Source organism: Limanda limanda, chromosome 1 (genome assembly GCF_963576545.1).
Source record: "Limanda limanda chromosome 1, fLimLim1.1, whole genome shotgun sequence".
Classification (NCBI taxonomy): domain Eukaryota; kingdom Metazoa; phylum Chordata; class Actinopteri; order Pleuronectiformes; family Pleuronectidae; genus Limanda; species Limanda limanda.
In genome coordinates, this window is record NC_083636.1 from 26102321 (window position 1) to 26120965 (window position 18645).

At 39.2% G+C, this 18645-nt stretch overlaps 1 protein-coding gene across 1 annotated transcript; it reads right to left on the minus strand.

The window, feature by feature from the left end:
- Nucleotides 1–5019: 5019 nt before the first annotated feature.
- tbca (tubulin cofactor a) lies at nt 5020–15718 on the minus strand. Its single transcript, XM_061080216.1, has 4 exons — nt 15585–15718; nt 9890–9995; nt 7115–7201; nt 5020–5317 (listed from the first exon to the last, which is right to left on the minus strand). The coding sequence occupies exons 1-4, from the start codon at nt 15635–15637 to the stop codon at nt 5237–5239; spliced, it is 327 nt and encodes a 108-aa protein (XP_060936199.1). The 5' UTR covers nt 15638–15718; the 3' UTR covers nt 5020–5236.
- Between the last annotated feature and the right edge of the window lie 2927 nt (nt 15719–18645).

Consider the following 18645-nt stretch of genomic DNA (forward strand, 5'->3'; position numbering starts at 1 on the left):
TGCGCACCGCTCCAGGGCGAAATGCTATTCCCACCAACAACAAAAAAAAATCTCTATGACTTTAACCTATTTAAGAAATATATATCGCCTAAATGAAAGCAAATTCGGTTTGTGGTTAAAAGGGAGGTTGGCTGCATTATAATGTAGTTTAGAGGAACGGGGAGGCGCTTAACGGCGGAATGAACCCATGAGCTGCTCCAAACGAGGACCAATCAGAGCTGAAGCCTGAGGTATGTCAGCCTCAGCCCGAGACCCCAGCGTCCCCCATCCCTCCTCCCCTCCTTCCTCTCACATCCACAAGTTCATTCCTCCTCATTCCTGTAATTGGCTTTGATTTCTCCTCCAAATTACATCCAATAAAATAACCTGATCTAATATCTGTGTGAGGGCTTCGACCCGTTCGAGAAATGTTGGATCACCACAATATTTGTTTAATTGTGCGTGCTGCTCTGCGCCCTGCTTTGCGCGCAAGAATTGGGACTTATTCACATAAGGACTATAGGCACAGCATGAACAGGCAGCACACTGTGGATCATACACTCCATGACACACCTTGTCTACAAACTCAAACTAGCATTAATTATTTTCATCATTACCGTAATGTTGTAGTCTCCTTGACCTCCTCACGACTCTAAATGGCTCCTGGAGACCATCTTAAATCCTCCAGTGCAGTCGAACAAACGAACTTTCTACCTAATTCTCACCACGGCTCGTTTTCAAGGCCATTAGGCTTTTATGTAATCAGTGCCAAATCTGTGCGCCTTTATTGCAAATATCAGGGCGAGATCAGTATAAATCAGTGGTGATTTACTAGTATTTAGGGCCCACTGTCAGGAGGGGGGCGGGCCTCGGTGTAAATGATGTGTGAGCAGATTAATTCGGCGGAAAGTGGAGGGAGTTGGACATGAGCTGTGGACTCATGGCTTTGATAAGACGACGCAGTTACTGTAATGAGATGGCACCTGGAAACTGAAACGCGTAATCAAGACACTTGGAAAAGGGATTTATGCGCAATGTCTCCTATAGTAAACTGCCTGAAGTGAGTTTTGTATTCATTTTCAAATAAGAGGATGAAACACAAAAAGTGTCGTCACTGAATAAACCACAATGTGCCAAACGTTTAGGAACAAAAATAAATCTGACAGATGTCACGTTAATTTATTACGTGCTTGGAAAAGTGGTACAAAGGATGCGTCCGAGCGTGAACCCGGGGCTCGTTTGGTCTCTTTTCTCCATCCATCCAGGCTCCAATTGCCTCTGCTCATCTTTTTATTTGTCTGCAATCTGGTGGCACAGACAGGGCAGGGATGGAGGGAGGGAGGGAGGGGTGGATGGAGGGATTCACGGGAGTGGAGTCGTGTGCGGGCGTCTGTTTCGGACGCGTCTTGCCATGCGGGATGAGGAGGAGATCTCGTCTTTGCGCCGATGTCTGCGTCTTTCTTCAAGGGAGGGAAAGGAGAAGATGCGCAACTGGAGATATTTCGTGTCCTCTCCCGGCTCTTTTTTTTTAGAGGTATAGACTGAACGGTTTAAAACTGGAACTGTATGTGTTGTTGAATCAGATCAGGCTATTCGTATTTGGGGGGATAAAGCCAATATTACATTTGTTTTCCTCCAGAATAACTAAATTAGTGACAATTTATACAGACTTCGGTTATTTAATTTAATGATAATGTGGAAATTTGATAGTATTTTCTCTTGTGTTTCCATATTTTATGTATGCAAAAAAAGAAGTGAAAGACTGCTCGTGTTTATATTTAACCTGAGAGTCAGAGAGGATCATGTATTTGTCATGAGATATTTATGATAAAGAATAAAGCTAAAAGAATTATGAATTTTATTATACACTGTTTAGTCTCCCTCATGTTTCAGTGTAAAAAAAAGGCAGCATAGTTATAAACAGAGATTCGTCATGATGGATGAGTGTTTTTATTCTAACCAAACAGAATAAATCCATTTGATTACCACAAACCCTGGGTGCCTGTAAAACTATTGAACTGGTTATAGATTGAAGGGATTTCATGTTTTATTTTGAAAATGTAATAAAACCCTTTGCTATTTTATCATAATAATAGTAATACTAGTTATTATTATCATTTTTATTATAATTCGTTTTATATGAATCAATTTGCTCTTTGAGAAATCTAAATTGGTATTCCTTTTACATCCAATGCATTTAGTTTAACTAATTCAAAGGATACTTTTCACTTAATAGTGCCAATAGATTCTGTGTGTGTGTTTGTGTGTGTGTATGTGTGTGTGTGTGTGTGTGTGTGTGTGTGTGTCTGTGTGTGTGTCTGTGTGTCTGTGTGAGGCTCTAATTGGGGTAAACAAGGACCAAAGCACAGTTTGCTTCATCTCTCCTCGTGCTCACATCAATCTCATGCATGGTACAAATAAAAATAGACAAACAAATTCGGCCGCCGCAAAGTTAATGCGGCGCATCTGAGTGTAAAGTAGACATTTTCACGCGTTGTGGAGATGAGGATTGACTTTTAATAAAACTGTAAAAAATAATTAAATGCAGGTCTTATATTGTAAGTGGTGCACCGGAGCGTCAGCGTCGGATCCATGTGTGTGACTGTGGCCGGTGGACGCGCAGTTGGCGGGGCTCGAACCCACGACCTCCTGGTCACATGCGCACCTGGCTCATCCCAACCCAACGCGCAGGCCCCCGGTGCTTTTTCGTTGTTCCTCTCTCTCTCTCTCTCTCTCGCTCTCTCTCTCTCTCTCTCCCTCTCAGATCCGTCTGTGCAGTCTGTATTCACTCAGTTAGAGATTTCTGAGGAGAAAAACAAGTTACTGTGCGTCGAGAGGAGGGGATGCTGATGCTGCAAGTCACACACGCACACACACACGCACACACGCACACACACACACACGCACACTCTCTCTCTCTCTCTCTCTCTCTCTCTCTCTCTCTCTCTCTCTCTCTCTCTCTCTCTGTGCAGTCTGCGGCAAACGTTTGACACGGGCTAAATTTGCGGCAAACGCAGCATCATCCCCAACTGTGCTGCTTTATAAATGTAGGCTCTATCCCTATGGTTTATTGTTAATATGAATTATATCAATAAACTTAATAACAATATTTACATGATCTACAAAAACCATAGAAGTGCTCACATCCTCTACATTTTTACCCCCCCCCCTAATATACCAATAACCAAGTATAAAAAAAAACTGATGGAGTACATAAAGTATTAAGACTTTCTCTGTGTTATAGCTTGGATCTATGGACTTCACTAAGTGCAGTATTTGAGTATAAGTACTTAATGACTTTCCACAGCTGAATAACTCTCCCACTATTAGATTGGAAATGGCAAGTTAGTTCGCTCTAGGGTCATCTAGATTTCTGTGTAATATCAACCTGCCTAATGTTAGATTTCACTGATCATTAGAGAATCCAACTCAGGTGCTTCAGGGAAGGAAATATTTTTTAAGAAATGAAGATATCAAGACGAGGAGCTGCTGCTGCTGCACAGGAAAAATATCACGTCAACCTCAATAAAGCCCAAATCAATTCATGAGCAATGAATTGCTTTGCTGAGAATACTCATTAAGTAAGTACTCAAGTTAATTATTTTATGTACTACTTTAGTGATCCTTAAGTAATATAGTATCTTACTCCGCTCCTCATTTCTCAGCTTTCACGATCAGTAAAATATGGATTTGAATTGATAAAAGGACCCAAAACAGTCAATATTAACATCCTGCTTTCAAAGGCATGCAATACATTTTTTTATCACATGATAAATAACTCTTTCCAGGGACCACTCTGCTGCATAATCAGCTCCTTTACGGTTATATATTTTGAAATGATACTTCCTTTCACTGAGTGAGAGTGTATAGATCTTAACAGAGTATTTGTACACAGTCGGTACAGGATGTGGATACTTCTTATCCAGCCTGTACGTGTTCACAGAGCAGCAAGCAGCCTGCACGGGTCCTCTGGTCACATAAACCCAGGTGCAGCGCACCACCGCCGCATCTCATGCCTCAATTAGCACTGCTGCCCTCTGTACGGACTCGATTAGGCCGTGATTTATCCGAAAGAAATATAATTATACCTCCAAATAAAATAATCAGCATTGAAGAGCGATTTCCTTAACGAGATGGAGTGGGTAGATGTCACGGAGTAGCAGCGCCTCATTAGGGCGGTAATGAGACTTTGGGGTGATCCCGATAATTATCGAAATCTGTAAAATAAGGATCAAGTCAAATGTAACCTTAATTTGTCTGGCAATTGAGTTCATTCATTAGTATGACTATTTAGGAAGGACTCTCTCAGCCTTAATACTAGGTATCGTTATTTTAGGGCCATGTGGATAAGAGATGGAGCTGCCGCAGGGACGTCAGGCGGCCCGGTTTTGTCATTCATGGCCATAACCAACATTTGTCATCTGACTGACAGGGATGCCCAAAGTGCTCTTGTCTTTATTGTAGGAATCAAACACAATTCATTTCAGAGCTGTTAACAGGAATACCAGCAGGCGAAGACACTGTAAGTCAATCCAGCAGTTAGTATGTGTGATTGATGATTAGCTGATCGAAAGTCCAAAAACTGATGATCTATAAAGTGTTTTTGAAACCAGATTACTCAGAAAGATTGTCTGTTATATTATTGAGTAATATTGAAAATAGAATCCCTATCAATGACTTCAAATAGATTAATCAACAGAATAAAAAAATGTTAATTGCACCTCATGTTAGTTTGTGTTATATCAAGGGTTAAAGCCAATTAATGTCCTGAAAGATACATATAAAACAAAAGCTAAATTAAAGAAAAAAAACAAGGGAGGAAAATTATCACTTCATAAAACACTGTAGCATCTGTAGTGATCGACAGTTTCTTTATTTACACTGGTGACCATTTAATTCAGATTGATTAAACAATAGACCACAACCTTCAAATGAATTGTCATTAGATGAATGGCATACATGCGTTTGTATTTAATTGTATCCATTAAGGCCAGACAGTGTATACATGACAAAAAAAAAAAAAAAACTCCACTCGTTGACTGTAATAAACTGAACATTTTATGGTAAATGTGGGATTATACAGACAGAACAAAAGCATGAACAAATGTGTTGGCATGGGGAAAAGTCAACAGCAGAAATAATAACATCAAGAGCAGAGGCTTTGATCGGATTCAGTTTGTCTCCATGGCCTGATGAAGGGAATGCACATTAAAGAAAGAGGTGAATCTCACAGTGAGAACAAGAAACACATAAGGAATCATCCTTCAAGCTTCACTGAGTCCAACATCTTCCGAGCATCTTTGAATTCCTCTGATTCGGCCAAATCCACTTCTGCTTCCTGAGAAGAAACAAACACACAAAGACCCACAGCTGTGTTTTATTGCCATTTTACAAAAGCACTGCCACCACCTGCAGCCATAATGAGGTATAGAGCTGGCTTCCAAGGGATAAGTCCTCATCTTGGACTTTTTTGAGTGACGCAATGTGAAAATATTCCAACAAAACTGTCTGGATGTCACTTCATTAACATAAAACTTGAGGTCGTATTTCACTCACTGTCATGTTTCTGAGATCTTAATTTAGCAGTAAAGGAAGGGATCAGGTGTTAAGGTGACTGTATGGCGTCTATGTCCTTAAATCAAGTGTGTGTGGGTTTGTGTGGTGGTCACCGCGGTGACAGCACTGTTAATGATCTGTGATGAGCATGTGCATATGCGCATGTCTGCGTTAAAGAAGATAAAAGGGGAGGATGAGTGATAGGGATGAGGTCATGTTGCTAATTGCAGGTTAGCTCCCTCTGCCTGCAGCTCTGTTTTGAGCATGGCAGACCGGCTAAAAAGGATCCAAGTTGATAAACAAATTTAAATGTAAAGCTAAAAGAAGGACAAGTCTGATTCTTAAGCCCATCACTGGTGTTGCACTTTATTCAGTTTTCCTTTAAATCCTATTAACCAAATATCAAACATTCTAAATCTATTAGCAGAACAATAAATTGTATTGAAATACTATTTCCATTGTGTTTTTTCCATTTAGCTTCTACAGCTATAACACAGACAACCAGTAAGGAACACATTTTACCTACCAGGGTTCGTGTATGTGTCATAGGGGTGATAAAATACGTGATCCTACAACCTTTCGGCTAGCAAAAACTCCACTGTGTAACTTTGATAGTTAATTACCGTAGTTTATAGTTGTGTGCCTGTTTGGTAATTGTGTCTTATTTGTTCAATTTGTAAATATTACATTATTTCGCAGTGAGACATAAAAACTACATCCTTACAATTAACTGAGCAGAAGTTTTTATGTTCTGCGCTCCACATTTCCTATTCAGCTAAAGTGTATTTGGGTGAAAGCATGATTCTGCGGTGGCAATACAAATAAACATTGTTTAGTTTGGGGTATGAACAGTGTTGGAGCATTGGAAGCTACATGTATTGCAATAAATGTTTAATGCATTTTAGTTTTTGATCATTATTTTAGCTTAACAGCACCTTCACTGCAGGATTCAGTCTCAAGTTTTCGTACATAAACACCGGAGAAATTCCGGATACAATTCTGTCTTTTTCCGCAGTTTGCCTTTCGCACATGTCTGAATGCAGCAGTTTTCCCGTCAACGCAGACAGTCAAGTCAGACAACATCTAGCATTTGAACTTGGATCTATACAATGTCAATTATTTGCCAATATGTCAGTCATGACAGCTATAAAAGATGATGTGTCAGGTCAGTGCATCTGTCAGCTTCTTTTTATGTTTTTCTGCATCTGCTGGCCAAAAAAAATGCTACTGTACTACATCTTTACTATATTTACATCATATATTTTACTTTACATCTTTACTTTAAATATTTGATTTTCTTTAACTTGCCTGTTGGTACATTTTTATCCATGAAAATATGACGTAATGTTTCTCTGTAGTTTAACTATGTCCTATCTTCATATGCTGGGATAAGAACTAAAGCAAGCACCACTTGGTGGCAAAGAGCAAATGATTAGAGTAGATTTATGACTAAAAATGTGTAAAATTAATAGAAACAAAAATGGATTAAGAGATTCTTCAGAACAGTTTTTTCATGTTATGAGATGAAACAATTTCTCATATTTCCATTTAATGGGGACACATATCATCAGATACTTACAAGCAAATTCGTCAGATCTTCGTGTGCTATGGACAGTCGGCGGTGGCAGTCCGGGACCATCATTCTTGCCTCCTGCAACACCTCAATCTGAAACCCCACAAGAGACCACATCATCCCAATTTTATTTTTCATTACCAGTCTTCACAAAAATCAACACTTTATTGAACATGTTTTCTTTCAAAGTTTCAACATTCATTATAAACAGCCAGACACAGGAATATTCATTGGCTGTTGCCTCGTTTCTGACAGTAACGTGCAGGTTGTCCCACATGCACACTGCTGTGGTTAACATCTCCCAACAAGCCGGCGGTATGAAAAATGTTATTGAGTTATCGATTGGGCAGGGAGTTGGGCAGCAGGAGACAGCCTCGATCTGACTGCACACCTGAATGAATGAAGAAACCCTGAGCCGAGGGCACTGTGATCAGGCGTAAACAGGTATTACTACGCCTGGAGTGAAACTGCGTTATAACCTGGGGAACTTTCACAGCCGCGGCTAATGTGGAATTCCCCCGGCTGGCACCCTAAAGAGCAGAGAAGAGTTGGCTAACGCTGTCAGACACACTTACTCATGACAGATGCTTCCTCACCTAGCCCTCTGTCGAGCTGGAGAGTCAAAACATGGACTCAGTTACACACAGGTACATTACACGGCTATGCACAGTAACAGGCGCTCAGATGAACTTGTGCGCGGGCAGGCTGGCAGACTAACTGACATACTGCAACGCGGTAGACAACTAGTTGAGTCGGTTGCCATGTAGATGTGACAAGGTGAGCCAGACTAAGCAGAGGAGTGCTAAAACAGAGAAAAGTCACAGTGCCCTCCCAGTGCAGTGGAATGATCCCATCAGTGCTGGATAAAGATGACACTTACAGTGTATTGATTCAATTAAAACAAAAACCTCTAATCCATCCTGCCTCAGACCTCTCATCTCCAACCATAATCCATCTGGCCTCCCAAACTCCCCCATTTAACACCAGCCAAGCCGGCTGCTCAGCCCGAGCCGCCGCGCTGGGAATGAACAAACAAAACAAAACACAGGCTGAATTTTAATGTCACCAGTAGATTTAATCAGAATTGGATGCTGCACAGAAGCTCCCGCTTGAAATGTGTACAAAAGAAATTCAAATGAACTTAGTACTTCTGCAGGAAGTGTAGTTAACTAGTAGTGGACCCACTTATTTAGTTACTGTCAATTAAGTCAGCTTCTATAAGTTACAATTTGGCACCAATTGGGTTTAATTAAAGGTGTTTCGTTTCTTTCTCTTAAGAGATATTTGTGATGTGGAAATGTATAAATGCATTATCTGCTTATTAAAGATCTTTATGCTTGCAAGTGACAAAAATGTAATCATATGCTTTGAAGTTTTGAAGTTTTCATAGACATTGCTAAATATAACTTCCAGCTTTTAACTAGAGAAAAACATGGATGTCCTTACAATCTCTTCTATGAATCTTAAATCATACCACTGAAATGTATTGTAAAATAAAATGTATCAATGTCAGCTTGGATTGGCTCCAGCTCCCCATGCAGCACCGCAAAGGATAAGCAGTATAGAGGATGGATGGATGGATGGATGAATTGGGTCTCACTGGCATGTTGGTGCTTCTGTCGCCTCCATGTAAGTTAAACTTATTTAAAAGCAGTGCCAACTCTTACAGGCTTGTGTGTAGCACACCATCTGCATTCAAACATAGCAGCCAGCAGCTGGCTAGCACTGCTAGCATCTCCTGGTTCATGCTGTGTGCAGCCAATATACTGTATACAAATAAGATATAGCTGCAGTATTTTTTCACAGCACTGATTTGAGCTAAATGCTAATGTCAACATGCTTAGATTTGCAGGTATTTGTGACAATGCATCCAATAGTCGTAGAGACATTTCAGAAATGTCAACCACTTGATGGCAGAAGAGTAAAATCTGTCAAATCAGTGTATCACCAAAGTCATTACACATACTCTCTCATAAACATCTGCACAGACTTTCCTTGGATTCGATCCCACAGCGGATGGCACAATTCAGTGAGAGACATCCATAGAGCCACACTGGGAGCCTGGCTTAACATACTGTGATTGCTATTCTCTGGACACACTGGTTAATGCATTTTATTTGGCATTCTTCTGAATTTCACCTTTTTGGCCTGAATCCCTGTGTAATGAACTGTACCCTTGTATCTGACTGTGTTAATCAATGACCCTGTCTTTGGCTTTTGTCTTTTCGCTTTAAATTTTAAATTCTCTGTTAAAGTGAAAACAAAGCACAGAATTCTCCTCATACAGATAGAGTTTGTGTGTCAGATGTTGAGCGAGCTAGCATGACGCATGTCATACAAATGTCCGCGCTCTTAACTGCTAACTGCAAAGAACACGCAAATGATGGAGGGCTGCAGGCAAAGTGACAGAGAATGGAGAACAGGATATGGGCCAGTGATCTGTTAGGGACACTAAATTGCTAGCATGTGTCAGTAATTATCAAACTCCTCTAAAGTAACATGATATAATTACATCTGCATCAAGCAAATTACAAAATCACTAATGATTGTCCTCTCAAAGCCTAATTCTTCATTATCACTGTGGACTGACCTCATTACATGAATGAGGGGTTACTCAAATCATCGAGATACAATTTGCCTTCTAACACTTGGAAAGTGAAAAATACCTCTTCACCTACTAAAGGATCATAACAGTTGGTGATGAATACAAAGCTGTCAAATTAAGACACGCAAAAACATCAAAGAAGTATAGTAACAAATAGAAGTAAAGGACCCCCATACCTGTTTCTTGATAACGTATTCATCTCCAGCCTCAGCTTTAAGGCGCGCAACCTTCTCCTCTTGCTGTTTTGCCTCAGTTATATATGAAATCTCCTCTTTGGCCAGCCTGCAGAGGACGGGAAGAGAGGAAAACACAGTTCATAGTTAAAGGCAGTGACACAGTTGTTGTTCCATCAAACATGAAACATAAATGCACAGCCTCTCAGACAGATAATATAGGCTGAACCATGAAAAAGGCAGGCTGTGATGGTCACCTTTTACAGACGAGGCCATCTATCCTCATTCTCTCCTACGTTACTCTGACTGAGGGGACACAGTGAGATCATCTCCCGCAGGATGGCAAGATACACACCTCAGTAACAACCAGCGAACACATCATTCCTCCTCACTGCTGCAAGGCCTCAGACAACACCGGTATCCATGTGGAGATCAGCCTCAATTTAGGCTTCCATATGAAAGCTATTATTATTCATACCGGGATCTAAAACCAACTCAGGACAGGATGTGCTTGAATGAAAGATGGTTTATAGCCGGAACAACCACTCACTATTACAACAGAATATTGTTCAAATGCCTCTGCCTGATAAGATTCTTACTCAAGACACAATGATTCATGTACAATAATTCGAAAATACAAGGCTTTATAAAAGTCTGTGCGATCCTGTAAATTATTGTGCGTATAGAAATTGCTTCAAACAACAAACCCTGGAAAGCTCATTCTTTTGGCAGCAGAAACAGGTTGTGAATATCAAAACTTTTTTTAGTTGGCGATCCTTTTATCAAAGAATGGCTTATTTAAACGTTCAGTATACAGTGCAAAATTATTGGTCATTTGAGTGTTTTTCGTGTCCAACTGATAAATCAAAATCTCCTTTTTGGTCTCTAAATGAAAACACCTTAAATACAACAATAGCACTAGTAAAATAAATGTAACTTTGGTTAAATTACATGTAAAAATAAAAAGTGGTACAGTTCCTCAATAAACAACTGTCTTAACCTCTTTCTTATTTTAGCGAGAATTGGGCTGAAAGTATTTGTTAATTTGTTGTTTCTTAAAGTGCTGCCACTCTATGAATGTGTGTGAATAGCATAACACTGCACTGTAAAAACCTTTGAGTGTCATCACAACTAGATAAGCACTATATAAATTCAGACCACTTACCATAATCTATGGTATGGTATAATCATTTCCCAAAAAGTCAACGTGACATGTTCATGCTTGTTTTGTGTGTCCAGCAGTTCACGACCAAAAGATGAATTTTAGAAACGTATAAAAAGAGCTGGGAGTGAGATTTGTGAAGCTGGATTCAAATCAACATGCTTGGCATTTTTGCCCGAAAAGTATTTTATATGTCCATCATTTAAGAGAGTTGTCTCGTTCCTCCAATTATATTAAGCATGTTTTAGTGCACTACTGTTAAATTGTTTTTCAAAAATATACAAGGAAAAACTTTGCAGGGACAAAAGTTACAAATAAGACAAATTCCATTGAATGAGTTTGATCAGTCATTTGATAAACATTTAGATTGTTAATTCTTACTGGGAAGCAAACCAACTTCTGAATTAAATTATTGTTACCTATCTGAAATAAGCCCAAATTTAAAATGTCCTTATTTTCAGCGACAAAAGACAATCAGCAGCAGCCACAAAATACAAAACCTCTTGTTGTCCTTGTTAACTTTGTGATGCCTTCCAGCTCGCACCTTATCACTACGCTTATCTGACTCCTATATCCACCTCCAACACACACACAGATACTAAGACACACAGACACACACACCCTACTACTCCTTTTTAGAGATTAATTGATCATCAATTTAGTCCCTAATTTGAACCAAGTCAGGTGGTAAATGGGCCTCTTTTCCTTGATTGTTAGTGAAAATGGGCTTGAGTACATTGATAAATTTTGATTATTTATCAATTACGGGCCAAATGGAACAAAATCTATTAAACAGATTCCGACCCTGATTGGCATAATGGAGTTTGAAAATATCGCTATTGATAATAATTCCCAGCTAATAGTCTTTTTCCGGCTGTGCCTGCTTATTGGAATGACAACACAAATTTCATTTTTCATAAAATCAGCTGCGTGTGCATAAGTGAGTGATCCTTCATTAATCAGTCAAATTACTGGAGACCCTTCCCTCCGTGTTGCACTGCTCCTTGCTTAGCCAAGAAAGCCAACAGCACTCTGTCATATTTTACATCAATTACCATGGATTCTAATACAGTTCCATCAAGAAGCTTTTAAACAGGCACCATATGCAGCAGCAGCTCGCGCCTTCCACTCTCGTGCTTGATGCAGAATGAGTGATGTCGTCTGTTTAGAGGAAAAAGAGGTGGCAAAGAGAAGGGAAAAGATGGAGGAAGGAGGGCTGGAATAATTTGAATAAAACTGAAGGACAGTCTAATAACAAAATGTCCATTCCTCCCCTTCCAGTCCTGATGTTAATTTCTTATTTCTCCCAGACTTGGAGCACTATGTGAATGAGGGGTGGGGTCGTGGCTGGTTTTAAATAGACCTGCCACCTCAGGCTTAATGGAAAAGGCAGCTCTCTGGAAAATAGAAAAAAAGGAATTAGAGTGAGCCGACACACACACGCACACACACACCACTTGGCCGCCTCCTCTAGCACTGTATTTTTGAGCCACGATGTAGTCTGTGCTGGGACCGGAATGACAAAGGCAAATTACTGTTGTCATTTTATTAAGGGCATCCGCCTCGCTAGGGCAGAAAGGCACTGAATGGAATGTGCAAAAGCCACTGGAAATAGGCCGGGCTAAAAGAGCAGGCAGGTTTCCTCTAAACTTCAATATCTAAAAAGGAGGAGGGACTGAGGAAGGCAAGAGGAGGGAAAAAGGAGAGAGGCACGGGAGAAAGAGACTGAACGGGAGGAACGCAAGATTACGAAGAGACAGAAAGCGAAGGCAGTCTGTACATTTAAACCTAACAGCTTGATTAAGGGTCCGTGTCATGGCAGCACTCTTGGCCTGGAGGAGGTGAGATGTAATAACTTTTGCCTTATGTCCAAATAGTATTCTCAGAGACACCAGTGCGTTGGTTAGGGACAGTTCTGATGAGGTACACTGTTGCTACACTACAGCACTGCTGTTATTCCTACACTGGACACTGTGTGACATTATCCCCAGTGGGAAATCCAGCCTCCATCATTACCACCTCAGGGAGCCTGTTAGCAATCTGACCCTCATCAAAACACGATCGATAGCACATTACAAAACGCCATTGACAGGAGGGAATTAGAGGTCTGCCTGATCGACGAGAGACACACCCAGACCACCACACACACCACTACACTGAACCTAGCACCTCATGATAGCTACAATATGTTCTCCACATTCAGATGTAAACTCTGAATAGATGCAAGCACTATTAATAGACACTTAATATGGATGATGAGCTCAAACACTCTTACATCAAAAGGCATATTAGATATATTCTGATGATATCACACTTTTAAATGCTTGGTTTATATTCATCATAAATGTTTAGAGCAAGTGTCAATTTTCCTATTTTGCCAAAAGACAAAAATTTAAACAGTATCGTCTGTGGTCTGCAATTATATCAAATCAAATAGTGCTCTGTGTGTCCTGCACTAGATGGGTTAAAAGCAGAGGTTAAATTTCCCTACAATTGCATGAGTGTGCATGTGCATGTCTGTGCATGTGTTTGGGACAAATAAATGTATCTTAAAATCTTAAAAATTTAAAATCTTAAGTGCTAATATAGTGCTTTTCTAATCTTGATGACCACTCATGCAAAAATGGGGGAGACTGGGACCAAACCGCCAACCTTGTGGTTAGAGGATGACCACTCTACCCCCAGTATATTTACCAGCAACATTCATCACAAGCGAGAAAACAATGTAGAGCAGGAACAAAGTGAATAGAATTGGACATAAAACTGCTCTCAATGCAACAGATGCTGAGTAAATGGCCTGTGTTTACGTATACAGCTTTTATCCCACACTGCCGACACAGCCGTCAGGGAGGGGCGCTTTGGGGGTTCAGTATTTTGCCCGGGGGTATTTTGGCATGCAGACTGGAGGAGGCGGGGCTCGAACCACCAACCCTGTGGTTAGTGGATGAGCCACCACAAAGGTTTGGCATTATGGTATGTTGCTGTGAGTTAATATGATATATATATATATATATATATATATATATATATATATATATAAAAAGTGTTTTTTATTCCCACGGAATCATAAAAGAAAATTTAAAAAAAACCCATCTAAATAAGAAAAATAATTATATTAATATTTAGTTTACATTCTGAAATAAAGATCATTTCCTAATCTCTAATCTAATCTCCTTAAATGCTGATCATTGAAGTCGTGGCTTGCAGTGGTGTTGATAAACATGATAATGTTAGCAAGCATGAAATGTTAATAATATTATGCAGACATGTCAATAGTTTTGACTATTTCACTTTTCTGACACATGTACTGTTTTGAACTGTGTAGATGTAAATTATAAAGTGCCAAAATAGACTTACTGACAACTTATAAGACATCCTTATGATGCCCTGTATAGGGATTTAAGCACTTAAGATGTTTTTGATTGTCATTCAACACACAATACCATCCCAGAAGTTTCTGATAAGTGCCAAATCTGTTCTGCAACAGGGCAACAACCCCAAACTTACATATAAATATTTTCAGAGCCTGTAGAACAAGGAGTCCTGTAATAAATGCCCCACCACCTTCCACAGAGGACTGATCTCAATATCTCAAGTTCTCCAAGATACTGGGAACAACCCACCTGCTGAGCACCATGACAAACTGTGTGCTTGTGTCCAGAGGCGAGTCTGAGCTGCTTTCAATGTAAAAAGTCACACCAACTGATTACTAGATTGTGTGCGATTAAAACATTGGTAAATAAAAACCAGTACACCATCCTCACTTTATTTTACTGCCTGAAACTTCTGTACTTTGCTGTGACAGTAAACCACGTGATATGTGGTAGTTTAACACAGAGCACAAAGTATTTCTGGAAACCATGGACCCTGTTATTGTTTCGTGTCTGTTTAGATAATGAATTCCCTACATCACCACATACCTCCATCACTGCAGTCTGGCTAAGGTATTTCTATTTAAAGATTGAATTAAATAACCATTTGACAGCACTAAATAAATGTGTTGCTAGCTGATCTGGTGATGGTTTATTTTGTGATACAATTGAGCAAATGTGAGGTCATAAGAACAAAATATATCGCACCCCTGGTATACGTGATGAGTGTAAATGACTGTGGATCGGGCATAAAGTCACCAAAGAGTCACAAATTCAACTTGTTCTTAGCAATATGTTAGCTGGCTAGCTGACAGCTAGCATGAGTCGACACACTTGAGACACCGCTACAATAAACCCATGTGCGTTATTTACGCCATCTTTGAGCTTTTGACGATCTTACGTTGTAGCACCAGAGCTATCATCGAGAATCCGTCCAACAGTAATGAAGTGCAGCGCCATGGAAAACAAACACTGCTTCAACGTCACTTCACTGATCACAGGCCCCGGCGAAACACCGGAGTAGAGTGAACACCTCCGCGGCAAACAGTCCCCCATGCGCGGCCTGGCTTCATGCAGAGCCGGCCGCTCCACCAGGCTAAGCTAACTAGCTCCTGCAACGTGAGTGGTTTTCTAAACATGCCACGATAAGCGGAACCAGACTCACCGCTTAACGATGCCAGTCTTTATCTTTATCTGTCTTATTCCCGGGTGAGCCATGGCTGTAGATACTGTTTTTAATGCTCAGTAGAGGAGTGACGCAGGTGCTGTGTGGACGATGTGCAGCCGGAAGTCAGTCCTGAAGAGATGATCACAGAGAAATCGAGCACAGGATCAGAGAGCGATCAGGATGACGGAGGTACAGTGGAACACTTTGGACACTGAGATACATGTATTAACATTTACAGTATTTGGATTTTTCTTAAATGCGAATAAAGCTATTTCTGCATTCAATATTGTCAATAAAGCTTTTTCATTTTGTGGCTGTGAAGTTTTGTAAATATTGGTGTGTTAAGTCCCTATTACCTACTTAACATATTTTGGAGTAGTTAATCTGCCATAATACATTTGTTCTGTAGTGGAGTAAAAATAACACGATTTAGAAATATAATCATAAATCACAAATACTGTAGTACAAGCACTTCAAACTTAATCAAAGATAAACAGAACTGGACTGCAATACCGCAAAATGTACTGTGTTAGAAAGTCAAAAGGGAATAACATATCATATCTGATTCAAAAGAGAAAACTTTAAAAATTTGTTTTCCTCTTTAACTCAGGTTATGTGTTATCACAGTGCACAAACGTGGTGGAGAACAAAACACATGGAGGATTGTAATCTTAAAACCAGTAGTATTCTAGGCACAGACATTATCCAACTTAATTATATCATTTAAATATCAATATACCATATTATATTATATCAGTGGTGATAATGTTGTTTTAACCCTTGAAGAGATAGGCTGTGATGATAATGACTAGATGTAAAGAAGGTTAATGTTTATAGCTCATGTTTATATGTGCATTTATGAGCACGTGTGCGTGCGTCTGTGTGTGTGTGTGTGTGCTTGTGCATGCGTCTGTGTGTGTGTGTGTGTGTGTGTGTGCTATGTGGTTTACATACAGTATATCTTTCTTTCTTAACTCTGTTTTTAATGATACTTTCTTATTTGAAATTCATAATTATCCTAAGTATGTGGTACAGAAATATAATCAGTAGTCACAAATATGTCGGCTTAGTTCTGTTTCTCGTGCAGAGCATATTAACAAGTTTTAAGAAACTTTGACGGCCAAGTTTTTTAAGTTCTAAAACCGGCAGCTCATTATCTACAGGCTAAATACTTTATAAAACAATATTTGTAATACTCATGTCCAGTCTATGAAGTACATGTACTGTTATGCGTGTTCAAGAATAAATTATTTTGCATTTGTTACCTGTCTCCTCGGATCACCGCATAACAAAATATGAGATATAAAACACTATCAACTGCACAATAATTTCAAACTGATCTAAAATCAGTTTTCCACAATGACACTAAGAGCCTCAAATGAAACTCTTTGCATTGTTCTTATAGTTGAGTGGACAATTAAATCACAGTTTACACCAAAGTTTACTCTGCTGGTTAAGTGTACATCTCACAACATCTACATATACGGCAGATCCATATGTAGGTCAGCGTATTTCTTCATTTCTGTAATGTTGTGTTTTCACTTTTAGTTTGAACAGACATCAAACCCTATATACAGATAAATATTTGACACCGTGTGAGATTAGTTTTTATACGACTCTGAAGCCACTCTGACTCTAAGCCAATTCACACAATATATCACTTAAGATTAACAATTGACATGGCTCATGAAGCTGTGTTACAAATACAGCACATTCAATATCATTTGAATCTTTGTGCATCTGATATTGATCGGTGTGATCTGTGGAAAAATAATCAATTTCATAGTATTCTTCAAGGCTACTTGTGTAAAAGAAAAAAAAAATATTTGTCTATATTGATATGTATTGTATCATCATCTTCCACCAAAACAATTAAAAGTTTCTCACATTTCTGCATATAAAGCGTATTTAACAGCTTTTTCCATAAAGATAAGAGAAATTGACTAATTACCATACAGTTTAAAAAGAGAATTGAAATGTCTAAATTGCTCTTCTCCACTTATCATAGAAACAAAACCTACAGCTGATTAGCGGAGCAGATGTTACAACAGAGGGAGGTAATTCACACCTTCTCTCATCCATGATGATGTTGTCACTGTCTCAATGTGGGACAAAAGTTCCTTTAGCGGTGCAACGTTGATGAACACAGCATTAACAAGAAATAGTTGAGGTGAGAAATAATTATAATATGACCCTTCGTGGTCATTCAGAAGGGGGTCAAATGACAATCAGGGCAATCTGTACTGGACTATGGTGGTGCTGTTGTTATTTGTAATACAATTTCACTGACTTCAGTTTGACTATTTTGTGTATTTTTGTCCATTTAAAGTTCCAAATAGCGTAATAATAATAAAAAAAACATTTAACTGTTCTATATAAGGGTAAATTCATACAGAATACAAGTCTACGTTCACCAATAAATTTGATATAAAATAAATAATATGTCACACGATGTAGGTTTGTGTATACTAACCTCGAAAAGAGAATAATCTGAACTCTTATCGAGGTAAAAATACATTATGTTTACAGCTTTATGTTGTCTATGTTTATTTGTAGGACGATGATGAAATACAATTGATACCACAATTCAGTACAAATTCAAAGAAGTTGATTATAAATGAAAATGATGCATGGTTGCTGGGCCTTTGCACTTTGTAAATAAAACACAGTTTAAAATGACAAACCTGTTTCCTGGTGCCTCCAGCATGCACCAGCTTAATGAGGTTAAACCTCTGTTTAAACATGGTGCTAATGTATCTGGAATGATGGTCCAGGCATAATTCATATACTGTATAAACAGTATATTATATACTGAAGTATTTTCTAAATACATTCTGCTGACTTATGATGGAGTATTATTTTCTGAAAAATGGAAATGCTAAACATCTGAATATATGAGTTCTCCTCCTGCTGAACTCTGACATGTTTTTATGACAGAAACATGCAGGAGCAAGGTTTTCTTTTGAACTGCTATTAATTTATATCATTCCAGGACTAAATGGTTTAACATGCGGGGGTAGGAACCTCTCTGCAACCGGAACCATCTAATGATGTTAGA